The 22736-nt window shown below is 31.7% G+C and overlaps 3 protein-coding genes and 2 non-coding genes across 6 annotated transcripts; 2 read left to right on the plus strand and 3 right to left on the minus strand.

Annotated features, from left to right (window-relative positions):
* The first annotated feature begins 5708 nt into the window (after positions 1–5708).
* On the plus strand, positions 5709–11384 carry LOC129308294 (ABC transporter F family member 5). The gene is made up of 9 exons (XM_054949370.1): positions 5709–6804; positions 7230–7571; positions 7900–8040; positions 8163–8342; positions 8458–8613; positions 10094–10195; positions 10275–10403; positions 10806–10910; positions 11105–11384. Exons 1-9 carry the CDS (start codon positions 5905–5907, stop codon positions 11198–11200), a joined length of 2151 nt encoding a protein of 716 aa, XP_054805345.1. The 5' UTR covers positions 5709–5904; the 3' UTR covers positions 11201–11384.
* A 1311-nt stretch (positions 11385–12695) lies between these two features.
* LOC129308295 (uncharacterized) lies at positions 12696–15810 on the plus strand. Of its 2 annotated transcripts, none has more exons than XM_054949371.1 (8): positions 12696–12992; positions 13234–13334; positions 13459–13542; positions 13636–13733; positions 13853–14121; positions 14486–14711; positions 14902–15103; positions 15569–15810. In XM_054949371.1, exons 2-8 carry the CDS (start codon positions 13242–13244, stop codon positions 15683–15685), a joined length of 1089 nt encoding a protein of 362 aa, XP_054805346.1. In that variant the 5' UTR covers positions 12696–12992; positions 13234–13241; the 3' UTR covers positions 15686–15810. The 2 variants fall into 2 exon arrangements, with proteins under 2 accessions (XP_054805346.1, XP_054805347.1); XM_054949372.1 differs by having other exon boundaries at positions 12696–12961.
* A 73-nt stretch (positions 15811–15883) lies between these two features.
* On the minus strand, positions 15884–17283 carry LOC129308297 (uncharacterized). Its single transcript, XM_054949373.1, has 2 exons — positions 16930–17283; positions 15884–16198 (listed from the first exon to the last, which is right to left on the minus strand). Exons 1-2 carry the CDS (start codon positions 17259–17261, stop codon positions 15991–15993), a joined length of 540 nt encoding a protein of 179 aa, XP_054805348.1. The 5' UTR covers positions 17262–17283; the 3' UTR covers positions 15884–15990.
* Positions 17284–18400: 1117 nt separating this feature from the next.
* On the minus strand, positions 18401–18489 carry LOC129310186 (small nucleolar RNA snoR114). The gene has a single exon (XR_008593029.1). It is a non-coding gene; the product is annotated as a small nucleolar RNA snoR114 (small nucleolar RNA).
* Positions 18490–18495: 6 nt separating this feature from the next.
* On the minus strand, positions 18496–18566 carry TRNAG-GCC (transfer RNA glycine (anticodon GCC)). Its single transcript has one exon. It is a non-coding gene; the product is annotated as a tRNA-Gly (tRNA).
* Positions 18567–22736: the final 4170 nt, after the last annotated feature.

Below are 22736 nucleotides of genomic sequence, written 5' to 3' on the forward strand. Positions count from 1 at the left end.
TGAATTTGATAGAATCATTCCAATCCTTGTTTAAAAGTTTAACAGTATCACATGAATGATGACTTGAAATGGATGGCAAGAGTTTTGAAATCTTGTGATTAAATTAATGGCCTCAACATAGTTACTAAAAGTAAAAAACTTCTATACTTTTTAATCCGTTGAACTATAAGAGGTCCAGACCTCTCAAAATTCCAAACATTTCCACTATAGTCCTGGGAAAAGAAACTAAACTTGTTACAAAAACCAAACAAACCAAACTTGCTGCAAAAACGAAACAATCAATTGCCTTGAGCATTTATAACAACCCCACTAGAAGTAGTATATCCGATAGTCAATAACCAACCATCAACATCTAACTCTGACTTTAAACTATAGTATAGAAATAGCGGAGCCTAGCTTATATGGGCGTGACTTTTATAAGCTCTAAATAAGTTTAGTTGCTTTACATTTAACCATTTTTTACAATCAAACCCTTGTTCAAAAGGTTTAGGATCAAACTTGTAAGCTCTTTTATTAAAAAAATATTAATTTTTTTAAATAAAGTTCAGCATTATAACATGACAAATTAATTAAAATCTTCTAACAATTAAAATAAATAAAACAAATCTAGATCCTCAATTATATCATAATCATTAGTCAAGCTTTTACATGCTAATATCTTAAAATATATATACATATAAATTGAATATACTATGTAGATAGTATGGGAGAGGAGAACCAATTTCAAGTCACCAAAACAGACATATTTATAGAAAATAACAATCTTCCATCACAAAACCATGAAAGCAGCCAATACACTCACATCAATTTAAATTTAAATTAGAAGTAAGAGTATAAAGTGTTTTCCAAAAGATTATTTTGTCCCTAAATATAAGGGGTGGCAATGATATTTTTAAGTAATTAGATAATTTTATCTTTGTTTTGAAAAAGAGAATAGATCATTACTTATATATTTTCTCTAACATCACGATATTAATTATGATATTATTAAAGATAAAACTAAAAAAATATTATATTTTTATGTGAGTTTGACTAAATAATAAACTTTTATTAGTATGCAAAATTCAGTTAAAAATATCTACACATAGGGACGAAGGGAATATTTCACAATTAAACTTGCTTAACAAATCAAAGAACCAAACCAATAATTATTTCAAAGTATCACATTGTCATGAAAACATTAAATAACAAATTCACCAAGAAAAAAAAGGGAGATGGAATTCATGGTTATTTTAATTCATAAACAAACTTGAAAAAAATGAATTACAAAACATTCTTGTTTTTTCATTTTTAATATGATTTTTTGTAAGAAAAATATGGGCTTGGAGGCTGCTCAAGCCTGAGCTTGTTTTTACAAGGGTTAATAAGCCCAAGCTTAAAACTTCAATTACACTAAAAACCCTTAACCTTTTTTGGTGTGAACCTTTATTTAAAAAAAAACACTTAAACAGGTGCCCGGTCAAGCCCAACACATATTCTGGGCTGTACCTTAAACAACCTAGCCGAAGAGGATGCCAACCATGAGATGTCCATTATTAACGGCTTTCAAGTGGCACTGATTGGTGAAGCATTTTCTTCTGTATCAAAAAGTCTTTCACACACTCAACTAAAGATCTCAAGTTCGAACTCTTCCAGTAGCATTGGTGATAAAGTTTTCGCTTGCTCTGGATTAGTTTAGGTCCCTGTTAAAATAATGATAAAGTGTATTAGTAAATATCAATTTCAACATCTCCACCAAAACATTGAGTAAAGTTCCAGAGTTGGGATTGTGTCTGAAGACTAGAACTTTGTGAACAAAACAAAAGAAAACGGTGAAATATATAATGGTAAATAACTAAAAGGAAAGCCCATGTTTAAGCCCATGGCCTGACCCACCAAATCAAGCCCATTCTGATCCCAAAAAAAACAACCGAATAGCACTTGGAGTCAAGCTCATTTTGCTCCATGGTCCCATAAATGACCTCTCTCTTGAGTGAAAGAACCAGCCCATTACCCTCCTCCTGTTAACTTCGGGCTCAAGACCCCCATTTTCTTTGCTTACCGAACTCCTTCTTTGGCACAGGTTTTAGTTCAATAATCACAAAAGTTATTCAAGGCCTGTTTGGGTAACACCTAGAAACACATTCAAACCACATTCAAAACATGCTTTCACCAAATCCAATAAAAAATTGAATTCCTAAAATATATTTTTGTCAAATATGAACTGAAAATTAAAAACACACTCATTCTCCCCTCACCAACTTCAATGCGATCTGCAAGCCGATGCATATATCTCCTGTTTTAGCTTCTTCTTTTAGCGTTGCTTGTTCATCTTCCTTTTTTAGTTTTTGGATGTAATTGAATCTATTTGTCCTTTATAGAAGAAAATGTTCATGGATAATGATATACCAGTTATGATTCTTCCCTTGTCCTCCATGCTGCTGCTGCTGCTTCTTCATTATGCATGTTTAACAATGTCCCGATTTTAAATCCACTCTCAGAACTTGGCATATATGATGAACCACACAAAGCATGAAGAAATTCCAGTTCAAGTTATTGCGAGCAAAGCATGATTAGAACCAGTTTAATCAAAGCCATGGCACAAATGTATTTTTAAAAATTATTTGTGCCCCAGTCCCTCAGCAAAATTTATATAGAAATGAATTCATATTTCAGGATAAGAGGCCCAACAATGATTCTTTCTTACTTATCGCTTGACGTATCAGACAACTAATTTATTATTGTGGATTGTGTTCCATGTAAATTACGTGTGTTCATGTAATATAAATTCACTCCTTTATCTTTATTATAAAACTTTTTCATAGTTTTCAATATACAATTTTTTGTATAAAATATTATTATTTTTTTTCTAAATGCCATTTACTTCGATATTTCTAACTAACTCAATAAACTTTCATAATTAATAAATTTCATTGAGAGTTTTTTTAAAATTTTAAAAGCATTAACTGGATTTAATTTTAGTATTTAATTATGTAAATTTGTTGATAGATTATTATGATAAGAATTGGAGAGAGTAATATATACGAAAATATTCATGTGTATTTGTAACGAAGAAATTTTTGAACTTTATGATTATATAGAGATCTTGACAGGCATGTTCCATAATTCAAATAAATGAATCAATAGAATCATCAATGTCAACATAAATATAAAAGTTACAAGGGACTGAACTATACATGAATAACAACTGTTTACATCTTTATATATATATATATATATATATAAAAGTTAAAATATATTTTTATTCCTGCAATATCATACAAGATTTCATTTTAAATTTTTTAATTTTATAAAATATTTTTTAAGTTTCAACCCTAATACCGTTAAATTCATCAACAATAAATTATTATATTAAAATTTTAAATATTAATAAAATATTTTTAGTAACACATTATATTTGAATATTTAAAATAAAATATAATTGATATAAAAAATAATTATTTAAAACTAATAGCGTTAGGATTAAGAAACTAAAAAGAAAATTTATAAAATTAAAAAATCAAACTAAAATATTATATAAAATTAGAGAATCAAATGTGTACTTTACCCTTTATATGTATATATATATTGTAACTCTATGTATTTTTTTTTATTCCTTCAATATTTTTGATACATTCCGGTACAATTTAAAGCAATGGTAGAGCCAAAATCGGGAGTTAGGGGGTGCCAGATCATTTAATTAAAAATGTATATATTTTTTAAAATAATAATTTGAATAATTAAAAATAATAATTATATTAGAACTAAAATAATAATAATATAAGTAGATTGATCATTATTTTATTTAGAAAATTATATTGAACACGCCAATATGATTTTTATGTAAGCATGTTCTTCATATTTTATTTAATTATTAAAATATTACACACACATTATTTTGATCATTAAAATATTGCATATCTAATAATTTTTTGAGCTCAATTTTTTTAGGGAAAACATAATCTTTGATTTCTATAGTTTTATTTAGTTTTGTTTTTAGCCCTTGTAATTTTTTTTAGTGTTTTCAATCTCTATAAAATTAAAAATATTAAAAAATTAAAATTATAGGATATGAAAAATAAAAGTCACCCAACCTTTCTAAAATTATAAAAATTAATAATATTAAAAAATATTATAGGAATTAAAATTAAAACCTGATAAAACTATAAAAATCAAAAATTATTTGTTTATTTTTTGAAAAATTAGGAGTATTTTTTTAGAAAATTTTAGGTATAAATTAATAGTTAAACGCCTCGAAAGATCATGTTAAAATTGTTATTAATTTGGCTAAAAGATATATTTCATACTTTAACTTTATACATTATTTTATTTTACTCTTTTAATTTTATAAAATATCATTTTAATCCTTTAACCCTAATACTATTAATTTTATCCCAACAAATTTTTTATATTAAACTTTCAAATATTAATAAACATTTTTAAATATTAATATATTAAATTTAATTTTTTTAAAATAATAATAAGTAATATAAAAATAATTATTTAAAATTAATAATGTTAGAGTTAAATGGTTTAAAAAAATTTTATTAAATTAAAATTTTATATAAAATTAACTGATTAAAAATATACAGTAATGCATTAATTTTATAAATAGTTATTGGATGCTGCGGACTTTTAGTTGCATGTGGGAGATGATGGACGTGGAAAGAGCTTGACCTTGCACGAAGATACACGTGGAAAGAGAAGAAAGGGTGTTATCGCTTACTTGGTTGGCCAACATCAAGCAGAACCACAAATTTCATATTCTCCGAATATCGTTATCCCTGGCCTGGACAATTTAAGATCATTATTTGTGGCCGTAACCAAATTTGAAATTCCCAAACAAACACAACTTGTATTATTCAATTTTCTCAACACTTGCATTTGTCCTCATTACCAGCATTTTGAAAATTACGTCCCCATTAATTTTTTTTTTCTTCACGAGTTGGGGTAGCAAATATAGTTGATTTTCTCACGACTTTAATTAATAAACGAAGAGCTGATTTTTTTTTGTTGAATTAGCTTTGCTTGAAGTCTTGTGGTCACATTTTTTTTAATAGTTTATTTTTTATGATTATATATGTATTTAGATAATTCGGCTTATGTTTTATAGGCTAAACCAAATTTTAACAAAGAATGAGGATTTTGCTATGCTCTTGGCATAAATTTTATTAAATCTCACGTAGACATTGGCAATAAAATATTGTTGTTGTAATGGAATGAAAGAAAAATCAATTCAAATAATTTACAATCATAATTTTACAAAAAATAATTACATCTCGCAGATTGAGAGGAAAACATGAGCCTATTGTTTGGATAAAGAAAATAAATTACATACATAATTATAATCTTTTGTCTAAATTTCTTGTAAATAATAAACGTTTTAAATTACATAAACATAAGCAGCTGAATGAAAGAAAATTTCACATGCACAATATCACTTTTTTTTTAAAAATCAATCAACTTTTTTTATTAAAAAATGCCACAAAAAATATAATGTACATTTAACACACATTTATTCTATTTTCACCCACCTTTAAAAAATAAATAAATTCTTTCCACATAATTTATTTTAAACGAGTACATAACACATGCATAAAGAGAATAATCAATTAACTTAATGACAAATTTTTTAAGTGAATAAAAGAAATGTGTATAAATTAAAGCGTTAGGGAAAAAAAAGCTGTGGTCCATAAATTGGAAATCCCCCAATGCGAGTTGAAGGTTTTGATGGGCTGAAAATTTCCAGTGTGCTCATAGTGGAGAGAAGTTCTATTGGTGGTTTCTTCTCTCCCCAATCACTCCAATCCATTTTGGTTTTGTTCATCGCCGAATCCTATCCTCTTGAGTATTCACTATACGTTTCTTGAATTGTTTGCCTTTATATTTCTCAATCAAATTTCTCATATTAATCATCAATCGTCAATGGACTTGACCGCGAAGCTTCATCACCTTGAGCTCAGTTCAAGCTTCCTCACCGGCACTGTAATTTTGGACACACGGAAGGCCGCTGTTCGACCTTACGTTCGGCCTGCTTCAAGTCGCGTGGTTTCTCAAACCCTTAGAGGTAATGCTAATTTGGTTAAATCCACTCAATTTATTGGTACTAGAAGAGCGAATTTTAGTATCGCTGCTAGTTCGTCTGCGGTTGCCGTCGAGACATCGGCGGCAGAATCCACCACCGAAGAGGACATTGAGTCTTTGTTTTCGGACACTTCGGTTGATGAATTTGAGAATAGACGTGTGAACAAGCAATCGAGTACCGGTGCGTCGAGCATTTCATCTGGTGTCAAGTTAGAGAACGTGAGCAAAAGCTACAAGGGCGTCACTGTTTTGAAAGATGTTAGTTGGGAAGTGAAAAAGGGCGAAAAAGTGGGATTGGTTGGCGTAAATGGTGCAGGGAAGACGACACAGATGAGAATTATTGCTGGCCAGGAGGAGCCAGACTCGGGGAATGTGATAAAAGCCAAGCCAAATATGAAAATTGCTTTTCTAAATCAAGAATTTGAGGTATCTCTGAGTAGGACGGTGAGGGAGGAATTTCTAAGTGCGTTTAAGGAGGAGATGGAGATAGCTGGTAAGTTGGACAAGGTGCAGAAGGCACTTGAGGGTGCTGTGAATGATTTAGAATTGATGGGAAGGCTTCTAGATGAGTTTGATTTGCTCCAGAGGAAGGCCCAGGCAGTAAGCTTGGATGTAGTAGATGCAAAGGTAAGTAAATTGATGCCAGAACTTGGGTTTTCCTCAGATGATTCAGACAGGCTGGTGGCGTCGTTTAGTAGTGGATGGCAGATGAGGATGTCCCTTGGAAAGATCTTACTTCAGGTATTGACATTTGGCAACACTCTTTCATAAGCTTTTGCATTTTCAACCTGAAACTACAAATATTGTTTGCACTTCTATTATTTTCTTCTTTGTTACACTTAATTGCAACCATTGTTAATTGCCGAATTAATTCTCTGAAAGCATATATGTTTTCTTTGTCTTTGTTCAGCTGAGTTAATGGAGTTAACGAATTTGTGAATGGCTGCTTCCATGTTGAAACTGATTATACTTCTACAAAGCAATTAACCACAACTGTTTAAATCTAAATTTATTTGAAATTTTCAGACTATCGGCCTGCAACTGCTTACTTACTCTTATTTGCTTTAAACCTTGTCTACCACGTGTATCTGTAACCATTTGACATAGATGCTATGTGTTGAAGTGTGAATATCGCTGATGTGGATGAAATTTATCTTCATTTGCAGGAGCCAGATTTATTACTGTTGGATGAACCAACAAATCACCTTGACCTTGACACCATTGAGTGGCTCGAAGGCTATCTTAACAAGCAGGATGTGCCAATGGTCATCATTTCCCATGACAGGGCTTTTCTTGATCAGCTGTGTACAAAAATCGTGGAAACTGACATGGGTGTATCCAGAACATATGAGGGAAATTACTCCCAGTATGTAGTTTCAAAGGCAGCATGGATTGAAGCACAGTATGCTGCATGGGAGAAACAGCAGAAAGAAATTGAGCAGACCAAGGACTTAATAAATAGGTTAGGTGCTGGAGTGAATTCTGGCCGTGCTTCATCTGCTGAGAAGGTAATTGACATTTTTTTAAACTGACATTTTATTAAAGGCATGCTTCTTTCTCTTTCTCTTTCTCTTTTTTTTCCTTCTTTTTTCCTCTTGAAATGTGAATAAGTGAAGGATACTTCCTTAATTTGGTTGTATTAGTATTCATGTATGTAGTTATAACTTAGGATGGTTACTAAGCGACTGGGTGCCTGTATTTACTACTGAGATTAGTTGCATTTCCAAGTGGTTGGTTCAGATTATGCTGCTTTATTGCATGTCTACATGGTTTATTGGCGAGTAGCATTTAATTTTTGTTGCTCAGTTGTGTTTCCTTCTTATTCTATGACAACAGAAGTTGGAGAGACTTCAAGAAGTGGAACTAGTAGAGAAGCCATTTCAACGGAAACAAATGAAAATCAGGTTCCCTGAGCGTGGAAGAAGTGGAAGATCCGTTGTAACAATTAAGAACTTGGAATTTGGATTTGAAGATAAAGTGAGTTAACAATGATCATCTTATGCTGAAAAGTGGGTGTGAAGTTAGTGTCTATGTGTATGCGGGATACTTAATTTTATGACATCAAACTGATCCTTTTTTTTTTTTTACCCTGGTGCTAGGCGCTCTTCAAAAAAGCCAATCTTACAATTGAAAAGGGGGAAAAAATTGCCGTTATTGGTCCAAATGGATGTGGCAAGAGTACTTTGCTAAAGCTAATAATGGGTTTAGAGAAGCCAAACAAGGGTGAAGTTGTGCTTGGGGGGCATAATGTATTACCAAACTATTTTGAGCAAAATCAGGTATCACTTTTATCAAGTAAATGTTATATTTTAAGTTAATCAGAGATGATTTGTTCAGTTCTCTATGCTGAACCTTTTGCATGGCTATTGCTGATATATTTGATTCATTTCACAGGCTGAGGCACTTGATCTGGAGAAGACAGTGCTTGAGACAATAGAAGAAGCTGCTGAGGACTGGAGGATTGATGATATTAAAGGACTTCTTGGGCGTTGTAATTTCAAATCTGACATGCTTGACCGGAAAGTTTCTCTACTGAGTGGTGGTGAGAAGGTAAATTCAAGATTGGTGTTCTTTTGGTTGATATCCAATTAGCTTTTGTGGGCAACAAAAACATCAAATTTTGGCATTAATTCTGCAATGAGTTGTGGTTTTCTCTAAATCCGATTTTTGGTTCCATGTGCTTAGCTAATATAATTATTTGACTTAAAATTTACGCAATGACCTCATAACTTAAGTGATTGGAAAGCATCATCACTGGATGGGGTCATTCTCAAGTGCCGTTGATGAACCCAACTTGTACTAGATTATCAAGTGCCATTGATGATCCAAGCTTCCTTGTTCATGGCTATGGATAAAGATAGGTTTTGGGTTGGTTGTGTTTCTCTCTAATCTCTATATATATACAGATGCACATATATTTGTCATACTTTTCATAGTATAACTCGAAGTCTGGTCTCTTTCATGAAAAGGACTAGGCAACTCATAGTCCGGTTTGGTATAGTAATAACCCGAAGATTAACAGGATTGGACTTGATCCATAGAACTGGGAGATTGGTCTTGTTACTCCAATACTCATTTAGCTTTTTTTTTTTTTTTGCCCTTTTCCTCTATGAAAGGCAATAATTCTTTTCAACCTACTATACTCAATTAAGATAATAAAAATACTTATAATTATAATAAATTCATGATAATTTCCAACGACAAGAAAAAAATATTTCAGTTATAGTCCAAGTGGTCTAAATTAATAAATTATTAGTCTAAGCATGTGACCATGCAAGGAATCAGACTTATTAAATTATTAATAGTCTTAACTTCTTATTATAAATAATTAGTAAATTAATTATAATCATATTAAATAAATTTAATAGGACCAGATTGGATTAAGTGGTTCAGATGCTTAATTTCCTGTCCATTCCAACCTAAATAAATAGTGTGAATTTTTTAGTCTTTTCAGTTCTAAAGGACCAGTTTTTAATAGGACCGAACCTTCTCGAAATAGACTGGGTTGAACAGGATTGGATGGGCTTTGGAGAACACAATCACTAGATGTGGCATCAGTAGTTGAATCTGTATGGGGTAGGATTCATGTAAACCAAAACAGAATATGGGTTTTTAATTTGATTGATTGTGTTTGATAAAAATCAAAAGTATTAGTTTATCCCAAAAAAAAAAGGAAAGAAAATCAATAGTGTTAAAAAGATCTGTAGTCAAAACAATTAAATATAAAATTGAAAACTTATTATTTTAATTACAACAAATGTAACCATGGTTTTACTACTGTTCAGCCAGTGAACCTTACACCAAGTAATTCAACTAATTCAATGTCCAGTCCAGTTTTTATGGCATTATTATCAGTTAAAAATTTAAAATATCCATGGTGAGTCAGAGTTGAATACGCATGCTTCCATTATACACTATTTATTGAAAGTGTGCAGTGATAAATTAATAAGTTTTCAATTCAATGACATCACACTCTCTCTCATCTTATGAGGCATAATTATCTGGATATTTTTTTCTCTTGTTTTACTAGGCACGTCTGGCTTTTTGCAAATTTATGGTAACACCGTCAACTCTGCTTGTGTTGGACGAACCAACCAATCACTTGGATATACCTTCTAAAGAAATGCTTGAGGTTTGCCTTTCTTTTCCCTGGATACTTTATCTTTGCTCACGTCTTGTGATCGATCCATTACTTATAATTTTTCTTTCAGGAGGCAATAAATGAGTACAAGGGCACTGTTATTACAGTGTCTCATGATCGATACTTCATAAAGCAGATAGTTAATAGAGTCATAGAAGTTCAAGATGGAACTTTGCAGGATTATGCAGGAGACTATAATGTAAGTCAGATTATCACAATCTAACCACTTCATTGTGATAGTCAACATTTTTGTATTCGTATTTAGTTAATTTTGGATTGCATGGCTTTTTAAGACTCAAGATGCAGTCAATTCCGGTGTCTGTAGGTTCATATTCTTTTATGGTCTGATCTCTTATTTTAGTTTTGATGATAAGACTTAGCATGATTTTGTGGCGTTTGCTAAAAAGAAAAGAAAAACAGGATATGGTGGTGGTGGCTGAAATAAGCATGTATATAGGCCTTTTTTTTTTTGCCATTCGCATGATCCTGTAGCTGATTAGTAATATTTCATTTTCATATGACTCAGAATGACTTCAACGTAATCAATCGAGTTCCTTGATTGTGATAAATTTCTTACACTTTTGAATCCTACAATTTTCAGTACTATTTAGAAAAGAATCTTGATGCCAGGGCTAGAGAGCTTGAACGGGAGGCAGAGCTTGAAGACAAAGCTCCAAAAGTGAAAGCCAAATCCAAGATGTCAAAGGTATATGCCTCGTTAAGATTGGCATGATGTCGCTTTTCACCTAAACATGAATATTGACACGAACACAAGACACTACACTATGGCGACAATGTACATAGTACTTTTGTGTAATTTGAAGTCATACAAATGCACCTTTCGCTGTTTTGGGGAATTTCCATGATAGTATAGATATATTGTTTGGTTTGCAATGATAGGCTGAGAAAGAAGCAAGGAAGAAACAGAAGATGCAGGCTTTTCAGGCAGCAAAGCAGAAGTCAAAAGGGTCGAAAAATGCCAAGAGATGGAATTGAATGGCCCGTTTTATGAGGCCATAGAAACTCCGCCTTAGATCAATTTTACCATGTAGACAGGATAGAATAGAAGGTGAAGTAGCCATATTGAGCTAGCTATTAAAGCTCTTGTATAGATCACGCATGAATGGACTGACAGCTTTGGATATAATTTTAATGGAAAATAGAAGTTTTGTTATCTCAATTGTCTCTTGCGCTTATGTTGCTAAACCCCACACTAACGTCCCATCCTTCATTAAATTTTTGTCATTACCGATCAAAACATGTATATTTTGGATGCTTCCTTGTACGCACTTTGTACTCATTTTGACTAGCAAACGGCAGTGTGAAAAGAAGTTATATAGCCGATTTCATTTAATAGGATAAAAATTTGTTGTTGTTGTTAAAGTTTACTCTGAGCAATAAACATCATCACTAGAGGCTATAATGCTAATCATACATGTCATGATGTTGTTTTAGATGCTTGTAATTTGATGAATGGGGATTGGTTAGTTTCAATTAACTTTTCTTACAAGGATCTAATTAATAGTGCTCATTCATTAGCTAGAAGAGCACATGTTTTGGAGAGATTTTATTATATCTCTGATCATTCCTCGCCGTAGCTTGAAAAAAGGTGGATGGTGAATGGTCTGTCTCTTATTTAGGTTGTTGTTGTGGGGTTTTTCATTTTTGTGGATGCATTCCCCCTGAAAAAAAAAAAAATAGTTATGTAAGATCTGGTACTAATGATTCAGATTTTGTAGCAGTTCTTTGATATTTCTTTTCCGATAAGTGTTCTTTCATTTCACTCAAATGTAGCTGTTTAACCATCATGCTTCTCACTTAGTCCAAGGGTGTCATTTTTTCTTACGAAATAGTTCCTAAAACTTTGATTAACAATAAACATGGAGACAACTTGTCGTGATGACCTTAGGCGATTTTGATGGTATTTTAGCTTTTAACAATGCGTGTATATCTTATAAAATAAAAGAACTACTGTAATTAAACTATCTCTTTAAAGAAGAGAAATTTTTTTAAATAAAATTGATAACTAGACTAATGTTTTGGTTGACGACACAGTATTTTCTTTCTTGATTATGTAAAGAGAATTTAAAGGGCTTCAAGTCTTCAATTCACTCACCAATCGCCATCTTATTTTTACTCAAGTTAACCTTAGGTGTAAACGATAGTACTTTTAAATTTTATGATTTGTAGAATTATTTCATAAATTAATTTCCAATTTTATACAATTATGATCTAATTTAGTCAATCACAAATAAAAGTTAATCTATTATAAATGACATCAAAGGCCATAAATAAATATATCTATTTACAAGATAATTTTGTAATAAATTAAATCCAAGAATTTTTTTTCAGAAAAAAAATTAAAAAAATGTTTAAATTAAGGACCAAGTTATTGTAAATTTTCCAAAAAGTTACTAAAACTGGCTGATTCGCAGGTAAATAGGCCGTCACACATATTAACTAAACTAAAGAAAAGAAAATTAATTGCTTCAAAAACCCTTGTTTCCAACTTCCACCACTCCAGCAAGCGCTCTGGTTCCCGCGGCCACCATTCATCTTTGCCTGAGGCTTCTGCTTTAGTCTGAAGATTTTAATTGGCATATGTTTGCCTCCTTAAGATCAAAAATACTGAAAGAAACTTATTACTCGCGTCGTTCAAGTTCCATTGACCGAGCATCGCATTAATTACAACTCAACAAAAGACATAGATTTTCTCCGTTTTATCTGTTCAAATTCCATTCACTGTGTTATTGCGAGGTGATTTCTGGATTTTTGTTTTCATCAACTGGTGCGTAATTCTGTGTTTTAAGCTTTTGTTGTTCTTCTTCGATCTCATTCTTCTTTTTATGGGCTTACTATTGATTGTTTCATCGAAAATTTTTTTGTTCTATTTTCGTTTACTTCGTGTAAATTTGTTTCTTTTGATTGCTTCGTTTGGATTACATTTTACTTTGATATCTGTTTTTGGAGTTCACATTATGGATTAAGTAATTGAGCTTACTGCGATGCTTGATTCTGCTGATAACTAGGGCGAGCAATGGATGTGGTTTCGCTAGGCATGCCGGGGCCTTGGGCTGAAGACTATCGTGAATCATCTGATTCTTATACAACAAAGGTCGGAGGAGTTCCTGTAAGTCATTAAAGGATCTATAAAATTCAACATGATTTTCATAATGATTTGATGCCTTTTTTAACCTTCCTTTTCTTTTCCTAATTCGTGTGAATCTGTACACTACTCCTATTTCCTTCAACAGGACTGGCCCCTTCCCAAGGAGGAAATACAAGCAAATTCGCTTCATTGTGGTGCGTGTGGGGGTAAACTGTGTCTTGTAGCTCAGGTCATTTCTTTTTCCAGTGTACGGCTTTACTTGGAAATTCACATGAATTGAGCAGAGACTGACGTATTCTTTTCCTATCTTCTCACTATACAGGTTCATGCTCCAGTATCAAATAAAACTGTAAAAATTCAAGAACGCTTTCTTTTCATTTTAGGTTGTCCTGCGCCAAAATGTGGAAGTGCTTCAGAAAGGTTATTTTTTAGTTTTCCTTGAGTACCTCTAGCATTTAAATGGTAGTAAGAATTATTATTTTTATTGCATATATTGTTTCATGCTCTGAATTTCCTGTTTAAGAACTTGCGGCTTGTAGCTGGCGAGTTCTTCGAGTTCAGAAGACCTGCACCCAGGATGTGGAAGTGGCTTCCGCAACTAAATCACTTCCTGTGGTTCAAAATACCAGCTGGTTGGAAGATGTTAATGACGACGATGACTTGGATTTAGAGCAATTGGGCAAGGCTCTATCTGAAGCTGGGACTTTGGCTTCTAGCAGCAAAAAGTCAGTGTCTAATCCGTGTACTGACACTGCTGCTTCTGCTTCTCCAAATCATAGAGCAATTGAGGTTGACATTGATATGCCAGGTAAATTTTCATGCAGGAAGAAAATTTGCCAAGATTGAAGCCCTAGGTTAATGTTTTACGTCCTTTCCCTTCAAAACTTGTGAGTTATGAACATTAATAGGAGTGCGCAATCAACTGATCTTATCCCTTCTTTTATATGCTTGTTCTGGTTAAGTCAATTGCGTTTTTTTTCTGGTGGGGCAGTATCAATTCATTTGTCTTGCCGGAGACTAGTTGTTGTTAGAATATGGAAAAGTGAGAGTAAATCTTAGTTGAAAGAAGATCAAACAGTACAGTAATTTGGCTGTGTCAAAAGATGTCTAGATGTTGCTTTAGACATTACGAACATGGTGCTAAGGTTGCTGTAATTGATTGTTGTTTCCAGTTGTGCCTTGCTTTTACATATACTACACACAGGAACAACCATCCTCAGAGGATCTTAGTTCGATATCTTCTAACTACTCCTCGCTTTCGATTAAGGAGAATGCAAGTGACAATGAGGACGAAGTATGGGAAAAGGAATCTTATGAATATGATAAAGCTTTGACTGCTGATAGAACATATCTCAAGTTCAAGAAACGCTTGGAAGCACACCCAGAGCAGTGTTTCAGGTATACAACACATGCACGCGCCTACACTCAGCTTCAATCTATCCTTGTTTCTGTTTCATCCTTCCCTTCGCACGCACAAACACAGACTCCAATTTATCCTTATTTCTGTTTCACCCTTCTCTTCTTCCTCTTCCCACCTTCGTGGTTTAAGGCATTGTATCATGCTTTTTCTTACCCTTCCTATGCACAGATATTCATATGGTGGGAAGCCACTTCTAGCTGCAGTTGATAAAATAGACCCTGGTAGTTGTAGTCTATGTGGAGAATCGAGGAATTTTGAGATGCAGCTAATGCCTCCATTGCTATATTTTCTACAAGAAGCACCCGATGACAAAAGACACATGGTGGAAAATTGGGATTGGATGACCCTTATCATATATACTTGTTCCAAGGTTAGTATTCTGCTGCCTTCTGTTGATATTAGGTGACAAATGTTCCGTACCTTTTTACAAGCTTAAGAATCATAAGAAACAGTTGAAAATGAAAAAAGACATTGTTATTGTGAATATTTTACTTGTGTTCAAAACTGGACTTGTCTATATGTTAGCCGAACTTCTGGACTTGGTTTATGTTCAAGTCCAACCATGTTCCCAATTACCTTCTTATATTTTGGGTTTTTTGTTTAAATATTTAAATATCTTCATTTTATTTCATTAGAAACATGCATTTTTTGCCGTAAACTTTTCTCAGATAAAAAAGGATGGTTTCTGTTAGGATTGTGTTCTTGTAGCTTAGAGGTTTACTTGTACGACGGAAGCAATTCAGTCATGGGAAGTTTAATTATACTTGGGGAAAGATCTATATTGTGAACCTTTGCTTTTGAGTCTATTACGCACTAAAATTCTGTATCCTTCCAGAATTGTTCTGAAATGATCGAGCGAGACAAACCCGATAGTAACGGCTGGATTGTGGCAGAGGAGGCAGTTGTGGCACAATGTGAGAAATCCATGCCTGTTCGTAACTATGATTGGTGAAGTCATTGAAAATATCACACAATGAGTTGAATTTTTTGCCTTGAACATCTTGCTTTTGTAAATTTTACTATGTATGAAGATTATGCAACTTTAATGGAATTCTACACTGGTTTTGTTTCCTTGAAGAGTTGTGATAGTAATTAATTTATGGTGCTTATAAAGTAGTCGTTTACTCATATATGGCAGACACGGATAAACTATAGAGAGGATAAATTTGAATTTGGAGGTATTAGAACTTGAAGATATATAAATTGTTTCTACTGATTAAACAAATATGTCTGCGTGCTTATATATAACAAAAATATTTAGAGCTCTGAATCAGACTCTCGCTTAGAGGCAGAGGCAGAGGCAGAGGAAGTAGTCTTGACCTTTTGTGCAGTCTTGTGAACTGCATCTCCAACCATTTCTGCTGCAGATTTTGCAGATTCCTTTACTGTCTCTTTGCTTTTATGGAAGCTCTTCTCTGCTGCATCTTTCATTCCATCACTTTGGGCCTCTTTCCCTGTCCTGAAACTGATCAACAAAGCGTCAATTCTCTCAAGTTAGATCATTAAATTTACAGTTTTATATGCACAGTTCATCGATGTTTCCTGTATTATGTCTATTCTTTCTTCATGTTCAAGTTATGACTGCAAGTGAATCCAATACCTCTTGTGTATTCTCAACTTTCATTATCAAACTATGGAAGAGATTGATATATTCGCAAAAAAAAAAAAAAAAAACCAGAAAGAAAGGGAAAGGAAAAGGAATAGGTTGGTATAATGCCACCATGGTCCTAAGCAATAGGATTTACATTGCACTATTTCTAAACTTTCTAATTTTTTACAAAATGTCATTTGTGTTGTTCTACAGTCATTTTCAATTGTCATACTGAATATTAGTAATTACAATTCTTTTGTATATTACAATGTAATATTTAAGTTATTATAAAATGTAAAATGACATGGAATCAAACTCTTATTTAATGTGTTCCTACTCGGATCCTTGGGGGAAATAAAGAGCGTCACATGCAATGTTATACAAGTCAACCAATCATTACTAACAATATCCATATTCATGTAATGTGTTTGGATAATATAAAAAATATAACATTCACAAGTCATAAATTTTGAATTATTAATACAAAAAAAGTTGTCTAATTAGTTGATAAACCTTTACGTGCTGTATCTTCCTCTTTCAACATCGATTAACTTCTTGAAAAATTGAGAGTATCCAAGGAAATATGTAAAAAGCGTTAAACTTACTCCAAATTTGGAGGGGAGAACTTCATCTGAAGGTCGCGAATTACAGATTTGACCTTCTCCCACGAGCTTTTGTGAGACCTTTTGAGCAGGGAAACAGTATCCAGGACATGCTTACGTAAGAGTGGATATTCTGCTTCATCTCGAACAACACGGTGGCCGGCGCCACCTTGTTGAACGGCGATCTTGAATTGAAGAACCACCACGGTGCAGAAGAGAAGGAACACTACAGTGCTTCTGCTTAAATTTTCCATCATGATGCTACCTTTTTTTTTTCTTGGGGGATAAGAAATAAAGAAAAGGTACTCGAAACGGAATTTTTCACTTTGCTCCATAATTTGCAGAGTCAGTGTTTTCAAGATTGGACACGTTCTTGCTACGTGGAGGATTCGTGGGGCTACAGGCTTGCATGTACATAGGGGTCAATGCTTGAAGTTTTCAAACTGTGTTGTGATTAGTTTTTTTTGTCCGCCAAAAACAAAAGATGTAATTAGGTTTTTTTTTTTCCTCCCTCCTTTTGGCCAAAAAAATGTACTTAATTAAAAACGGGGGAAAAAATAACGGATCTGATATCTTATTTTATACTCCCTCAATTTAAAAATATAAGACATTTTTTAAGGAGTTGAATGTTAAAAAATATAAATTATTTTTAGTATTTTGATATATAATCATTGTCTTTTTTTAAAAGTGCCCCTATAGTGATTTTATTTATTATAGGGTAGTTAATAGGGATAAATATGAAGAGATAGAGTTAGTTTGAAAGTAGGTGAGAAATTTATTGAAATGACATTCGATTAAAAATATCTTATATTTTTAAACGGAAGAAGTATATAAAATTTTCAATGTTCATTCAACGGTGAAGTGAATAGAAAATTAGCAATGATGGGATAAATCATTTAAAAAAAAGGAAGTAGTATTTAGAGAATATGGATATATATTACTTTTTGTTGGCTAAATAGATAGGTATTATTCATGGACGAAACAGGATGGTCATTGTTAAGTAATTATTTTTTGGTCAATTAATTAAATAAATCTTATTTAATATTATTTTTAAAATAAAAATATGAATAAACAATAATTTAATCTTCAATTGATTTATTTTTTTCTTCATAGTAATTTGGTCATTCTCATAAATGACTGATTCTCAATTTTAAGTTTTCATAATTAAAATGGTATGCACCAATATCGTCATAGCATGATACCCAATGCCCAAGTTGGCTTTCTTTTTTTTTGATACACAAGAAAAAAAAATTAAATGCCAATGTCAATGTCCTACACCAAAACAACTACAAATTTAGGAGAAGCAGAGGAAATAGGATGAAATCCATTAACACCAAAAAATGCTAATTTAGAAAGAAGAACGATAGCTTCATTAACGCCCCTTGAAATTCATTGAATGAGTACTACCCAACGCACACGTTGGCTTTCACTAATCGACTACAACGTTCCTGGGCAAAAGTTGAGTGAAAAAGGAGAGCTCAGATGCACGAGATGTCATCCGTCAGATCAGATGAGTGTGATTGAACATCAACCACAGGATGTGCGAGAATCTCCTCACGGCTCTCGAAATGCACCAGCCGGGAATCGAACCCGGGTCTGTACCGTGGCAGGGTACTATTCTACCACTAGACCACTGGTGCTATAGTTGTTTTCCACCTTTGGTTTTTTTATTTACCTCAAATTTATTAGCCGGTTTACAAAAAAACAAATGGAAAGGATTAAAAATAAATAAATATAAAATTAAATAGAATGATCCAATGTGGAAAGGAGATAATTCAACCATAATTTATTTCATAAGATTAAAAATTATTATTTTTTAGGTTTGTAGAGGTTATATTAATTCTTATATTTGTGATAAGATTTAAATCCTCTTGAGTTAAGATTGATGAATTTAACTGAATTTTTTTTAGTATTTTCACTTATTTTATTACTTTTTATAAAATATTCTCTCTCTTTTTCATTTTAAATCCTTCGTGATATGTGATATTGTGTTTTATTATGTTTACTGTGAATTCACGTTTATTCATTTTTTTATTCCATTTCATTCATATTTTTTCTAATAACTAAACAGGTCCTAAATTTTATTTTTCTATGTTCGCATCATCTCCTGTTTCAATTGTTTATTTATTTGAATTAATGTTCTTTTTTTAAATTATTTTTGTAGGAGCACCTAATATCTTAAACTCTTTATCATAGTAATGTTGCTCTTAAAGTAATTAAATTATAACAATCTTGCCCCTAACATTAGATGGGCAAACATTTACTATTAACTTTGACTCAAACTTAAAGTTGGGACAACATTGATATAATTTAATTACTTCAAAGGTAAAATTAATATGATTTAATTACTTTAAAGACAATATTACTATAATTTGAATCAAACTTATTTCTAAGTCAGCAAAGTTAACCATCAATGTTTGTTTATTTAATGTTAGGATTAACACTACTACAATTTAATTACTTCAAAGGCCATATTGCTATGATAAAAAATTTTAGATATTGGATACTCTTACACAAGTAGTTCATATGTAAAGATAAGCCTTAAACCTATTTATTTTTAGTTATCTTTAATTGTTGAAAAAATTAGTCTTTTGATTCATGAAATATTAACTCACTTATAACCCAATCCTTCAATTATGATTTAGTATAACTCAGTCTTTAAATTATTGACTCGCATAAAACTCAATCCTCAATATTTGCACCATTTATGAGTTGGCTCTTTTCCTCCTTAACTCATTCCATGTGGCAGTGACTGTGCATCAGAAACTAAGTATTTTTTGCCACATCAAATTATGACTAAGCACAAGAAAAAAAAAAGAAAGGAAAAGAAATAACTATAAACAAGCAAATGAAGTCAAATGAATGGCTCCGCGACCTCATTATGTCATTTCATTGGGAAGATTACAATGAATTTGAAGAAACATGGCTGTCTTGTGAGGCTTGTAAACTTTGAAGCATTTGAATTTGGATAACATTTGTATGGATAACCCTTAACGGATTAGGCTCATATAGAAATCTAAATTGAGAAATAGAATTTTTATCACAACTATGAGAATTGCTTGAGTTCAATGTGCAATTTATTCAAGGCCTCAAATATAATTTTCTCCCTTTTATATTTTAGCTTTTGAATTTGAGAGGGAACAGTTAACATAACCATATATGCACGTTCCTGACTTAGTGTTGGCTTATGGAAGTAGTTCACTCGGTTCTTTTGTTAAACAAACAAAAATAGTAACTTGCTCTTTAAGAGTTTTCTTCATTCTCATCCTCTTTATGTGTATTAGTTGTGAGTTATGAATTGAGTTTGGTTTGTAACTTCGTTCCCATGTACGGTATAGCACTTGGCTAAAACAACAAGTATACTATCTTCCTCAAAATCTTACAAAGATGTTTGTTTTCAATTAAATCAAGACATATAAATATTTTATAGATTATTTATTTTATAATAAATTCTTAATATTAACTTTGTTACCATATTAAGACCCACTTATCATGCTTTAATTGGATATAAATATATTAAGCATATAAAACTAAGTACATAACTCTTACCCTATCTCCATTGTCAAATATACACCTCTGTTATTAATAACAAAGAGTAGAGGAAAATAGAGTGTTGATGATATACTCTCTCCGATTCTTATTATACGACACTTTCAATCGTTTTACATATTTTAAGAAAAATTAATTTTTTTATTTCATAAAAAAATGATATCTACTTTTATTTTTACTCTTGATTTTAAATCATGATAGAAGTATATTAAATACTTTCAAATCAATCAAGAAAGGGTAAAATTAAAAAAAATAATTTAATTATTATAAGGCATCCTACATTTTGAATTAAAAATTACTTCTAGAAGATGTTCTATAAAATTAGCCCATTTTTGTCTTTGTTGATAATAAATTAATAATACATTGCTCAAGAAATTTATAAGTTAATTTCAACAATATTGAAGTCTTTATACACCAGCATGGGAAGAAGAGATACTCAAGGTGACGACTTCCATATGTGGATAGCGATTAAGCTCTATTATACGCATTGCATACATACTGTTGTCTCTATCACTGTCATTTTTTGTTATCTACCATGACTTTTAACGATATTCTAAAATGAAAATTCAGAAAGTTTAAATACTGAAAAAAAAAAAGAAAATTTGACCCATTTAAGTAGAAGAGGTGAAATTATATCTACGCAAAGAGTCTACCAATTCAAGTGCTTCACCACACACAAATTTTATTCTAATTCGCCAAGAGAATGACTCAATTTATTTCAAAATAAAATTTAAAATTTAATTTTTCTTTAAAAAAAACAAACAGCAAACTAGCTCTGTGACTTTTGTCACTAGAGTTGGGAATACGGACGAGCTCAGCCCTTAAGGGCCTGAGCCCTAAAGACGGTTCCCTATTTTGAACCCTGTTTTTTAAGCCCGGCCTTTATGTGAAAGGCTCAGGACCGGGCCCGTAAGCCCTTTTTCAAAAAAATAAAAAATAAAAATAAAATTAATTATAAATTAATTAAAATATTCTGAAATTAAAAAAAATAAAATTTTCATAATTTTTTTAAAAATTAAACAACACACATTTAGAAGTCTAGTAATAAAATTTAAATATTGGTTAAAAAATAATTTATTTTTTATAAATATACAAACATAATAATTATAGAAAAATAAAAAAATATCAGAAATTTTATACTATACACTGATATTTATTAAATTATATTAAATTAATTTTAGAAGAAATTTAAATTAATAATAATATAATGTGTGTGGGATCAGGTGAGCAGGTCATTGGCTTCAAACACGTGTTTTACCAAAGAAAATAATAATAATATAAAAGGGCTTAAAGGGCTACCCGAGCCCGAGCCTTTTTTTATAGGGCTTATCAGGGTCAAGCCCTCAAGCCCGATTACTTTAAAAAAATTATTTTTAAAACCCAAACTCTTATCTAAACAGGGCCTCCAAACTTGGCCCTCCAGGCCTGACCCTTATTCTCGATTCTATTTGTCACTTACTTCTACAAGCTCAAATTTCTATGCCTCTTTGTTGTCACCTTCTCACAAATTGACGTGTAGGATGACTCAACAATGAGATATGAAGGAAAGAGATTTACTTATAAAAAGTAAAAAGATAAGAGACTGAGTTTGAAACAAGTTAATAATTTAGGAACCTAGTTATATTAAATCATATTTAAAGAACTAAGTTTAGAGCAAGTCAATTGATAAGATTCATTGTTACACAATTTTTTTTTACAGCCACACATTTATTAGTTTAAAAAGACCATTTTAACACACCCTAATAGCTTCCTTATGCATTTATATTGCATTCTCATATGTACTAAGGATATTTTGATCATAAAATGTATTTTTTCACAATTGTGAGATTATGCATTAGAATTATGTCTTTTGATGAGTTAAGATGATTGGTCAAATTAATTTTTATTGATTCATCATAGATTGAAAGTTGTTAAGAAAAGATACACTTTAAGGTTATTTCTCTAAAAGGTTTTTACTTAATTTTAGATTTTAGTTTAAGTATGTGCTTATTTACACTTGTGTCTTTTGAGACCTTTGCATTCATTCATATTCCCTTAGTCATTTTTATATCTAGGTTGAATTAAATATTTCTATCTTAGTCCAATTAAATAAATGTTACACTATGATAAATTGCTTATTTGATTAAATTATGATTTAGGTAAATTAATGTGAGAATTGAAAATATGATTTCAGGCAAACCAAAAAGGCTTCTAGAGGACAAAAGTGGCGTCACAATAAAGGGTTCAAGGAGGTGTAGCTTAAGCTAAGAAGTAAGAAGTGT

This window comes from Prosopis cineraria, unplaced genomic scaffold, assembly GCF_029017545.1.
Source record: "Prosopis cineraria cultivar Desert tree isolate PC_DT_omini unplaced genomic scaffold, ASM2901754v1 PC4, whole genome shotgun sequence".
In the NCBI taxonomy this organism is placed as follows: domain Eukaryota; kingdom Viridiplantae; phylum Streptophyta; class Magnoliopsida; order Fabales; family Fabaceae; genus Prosopis; species Prosopis cineraria.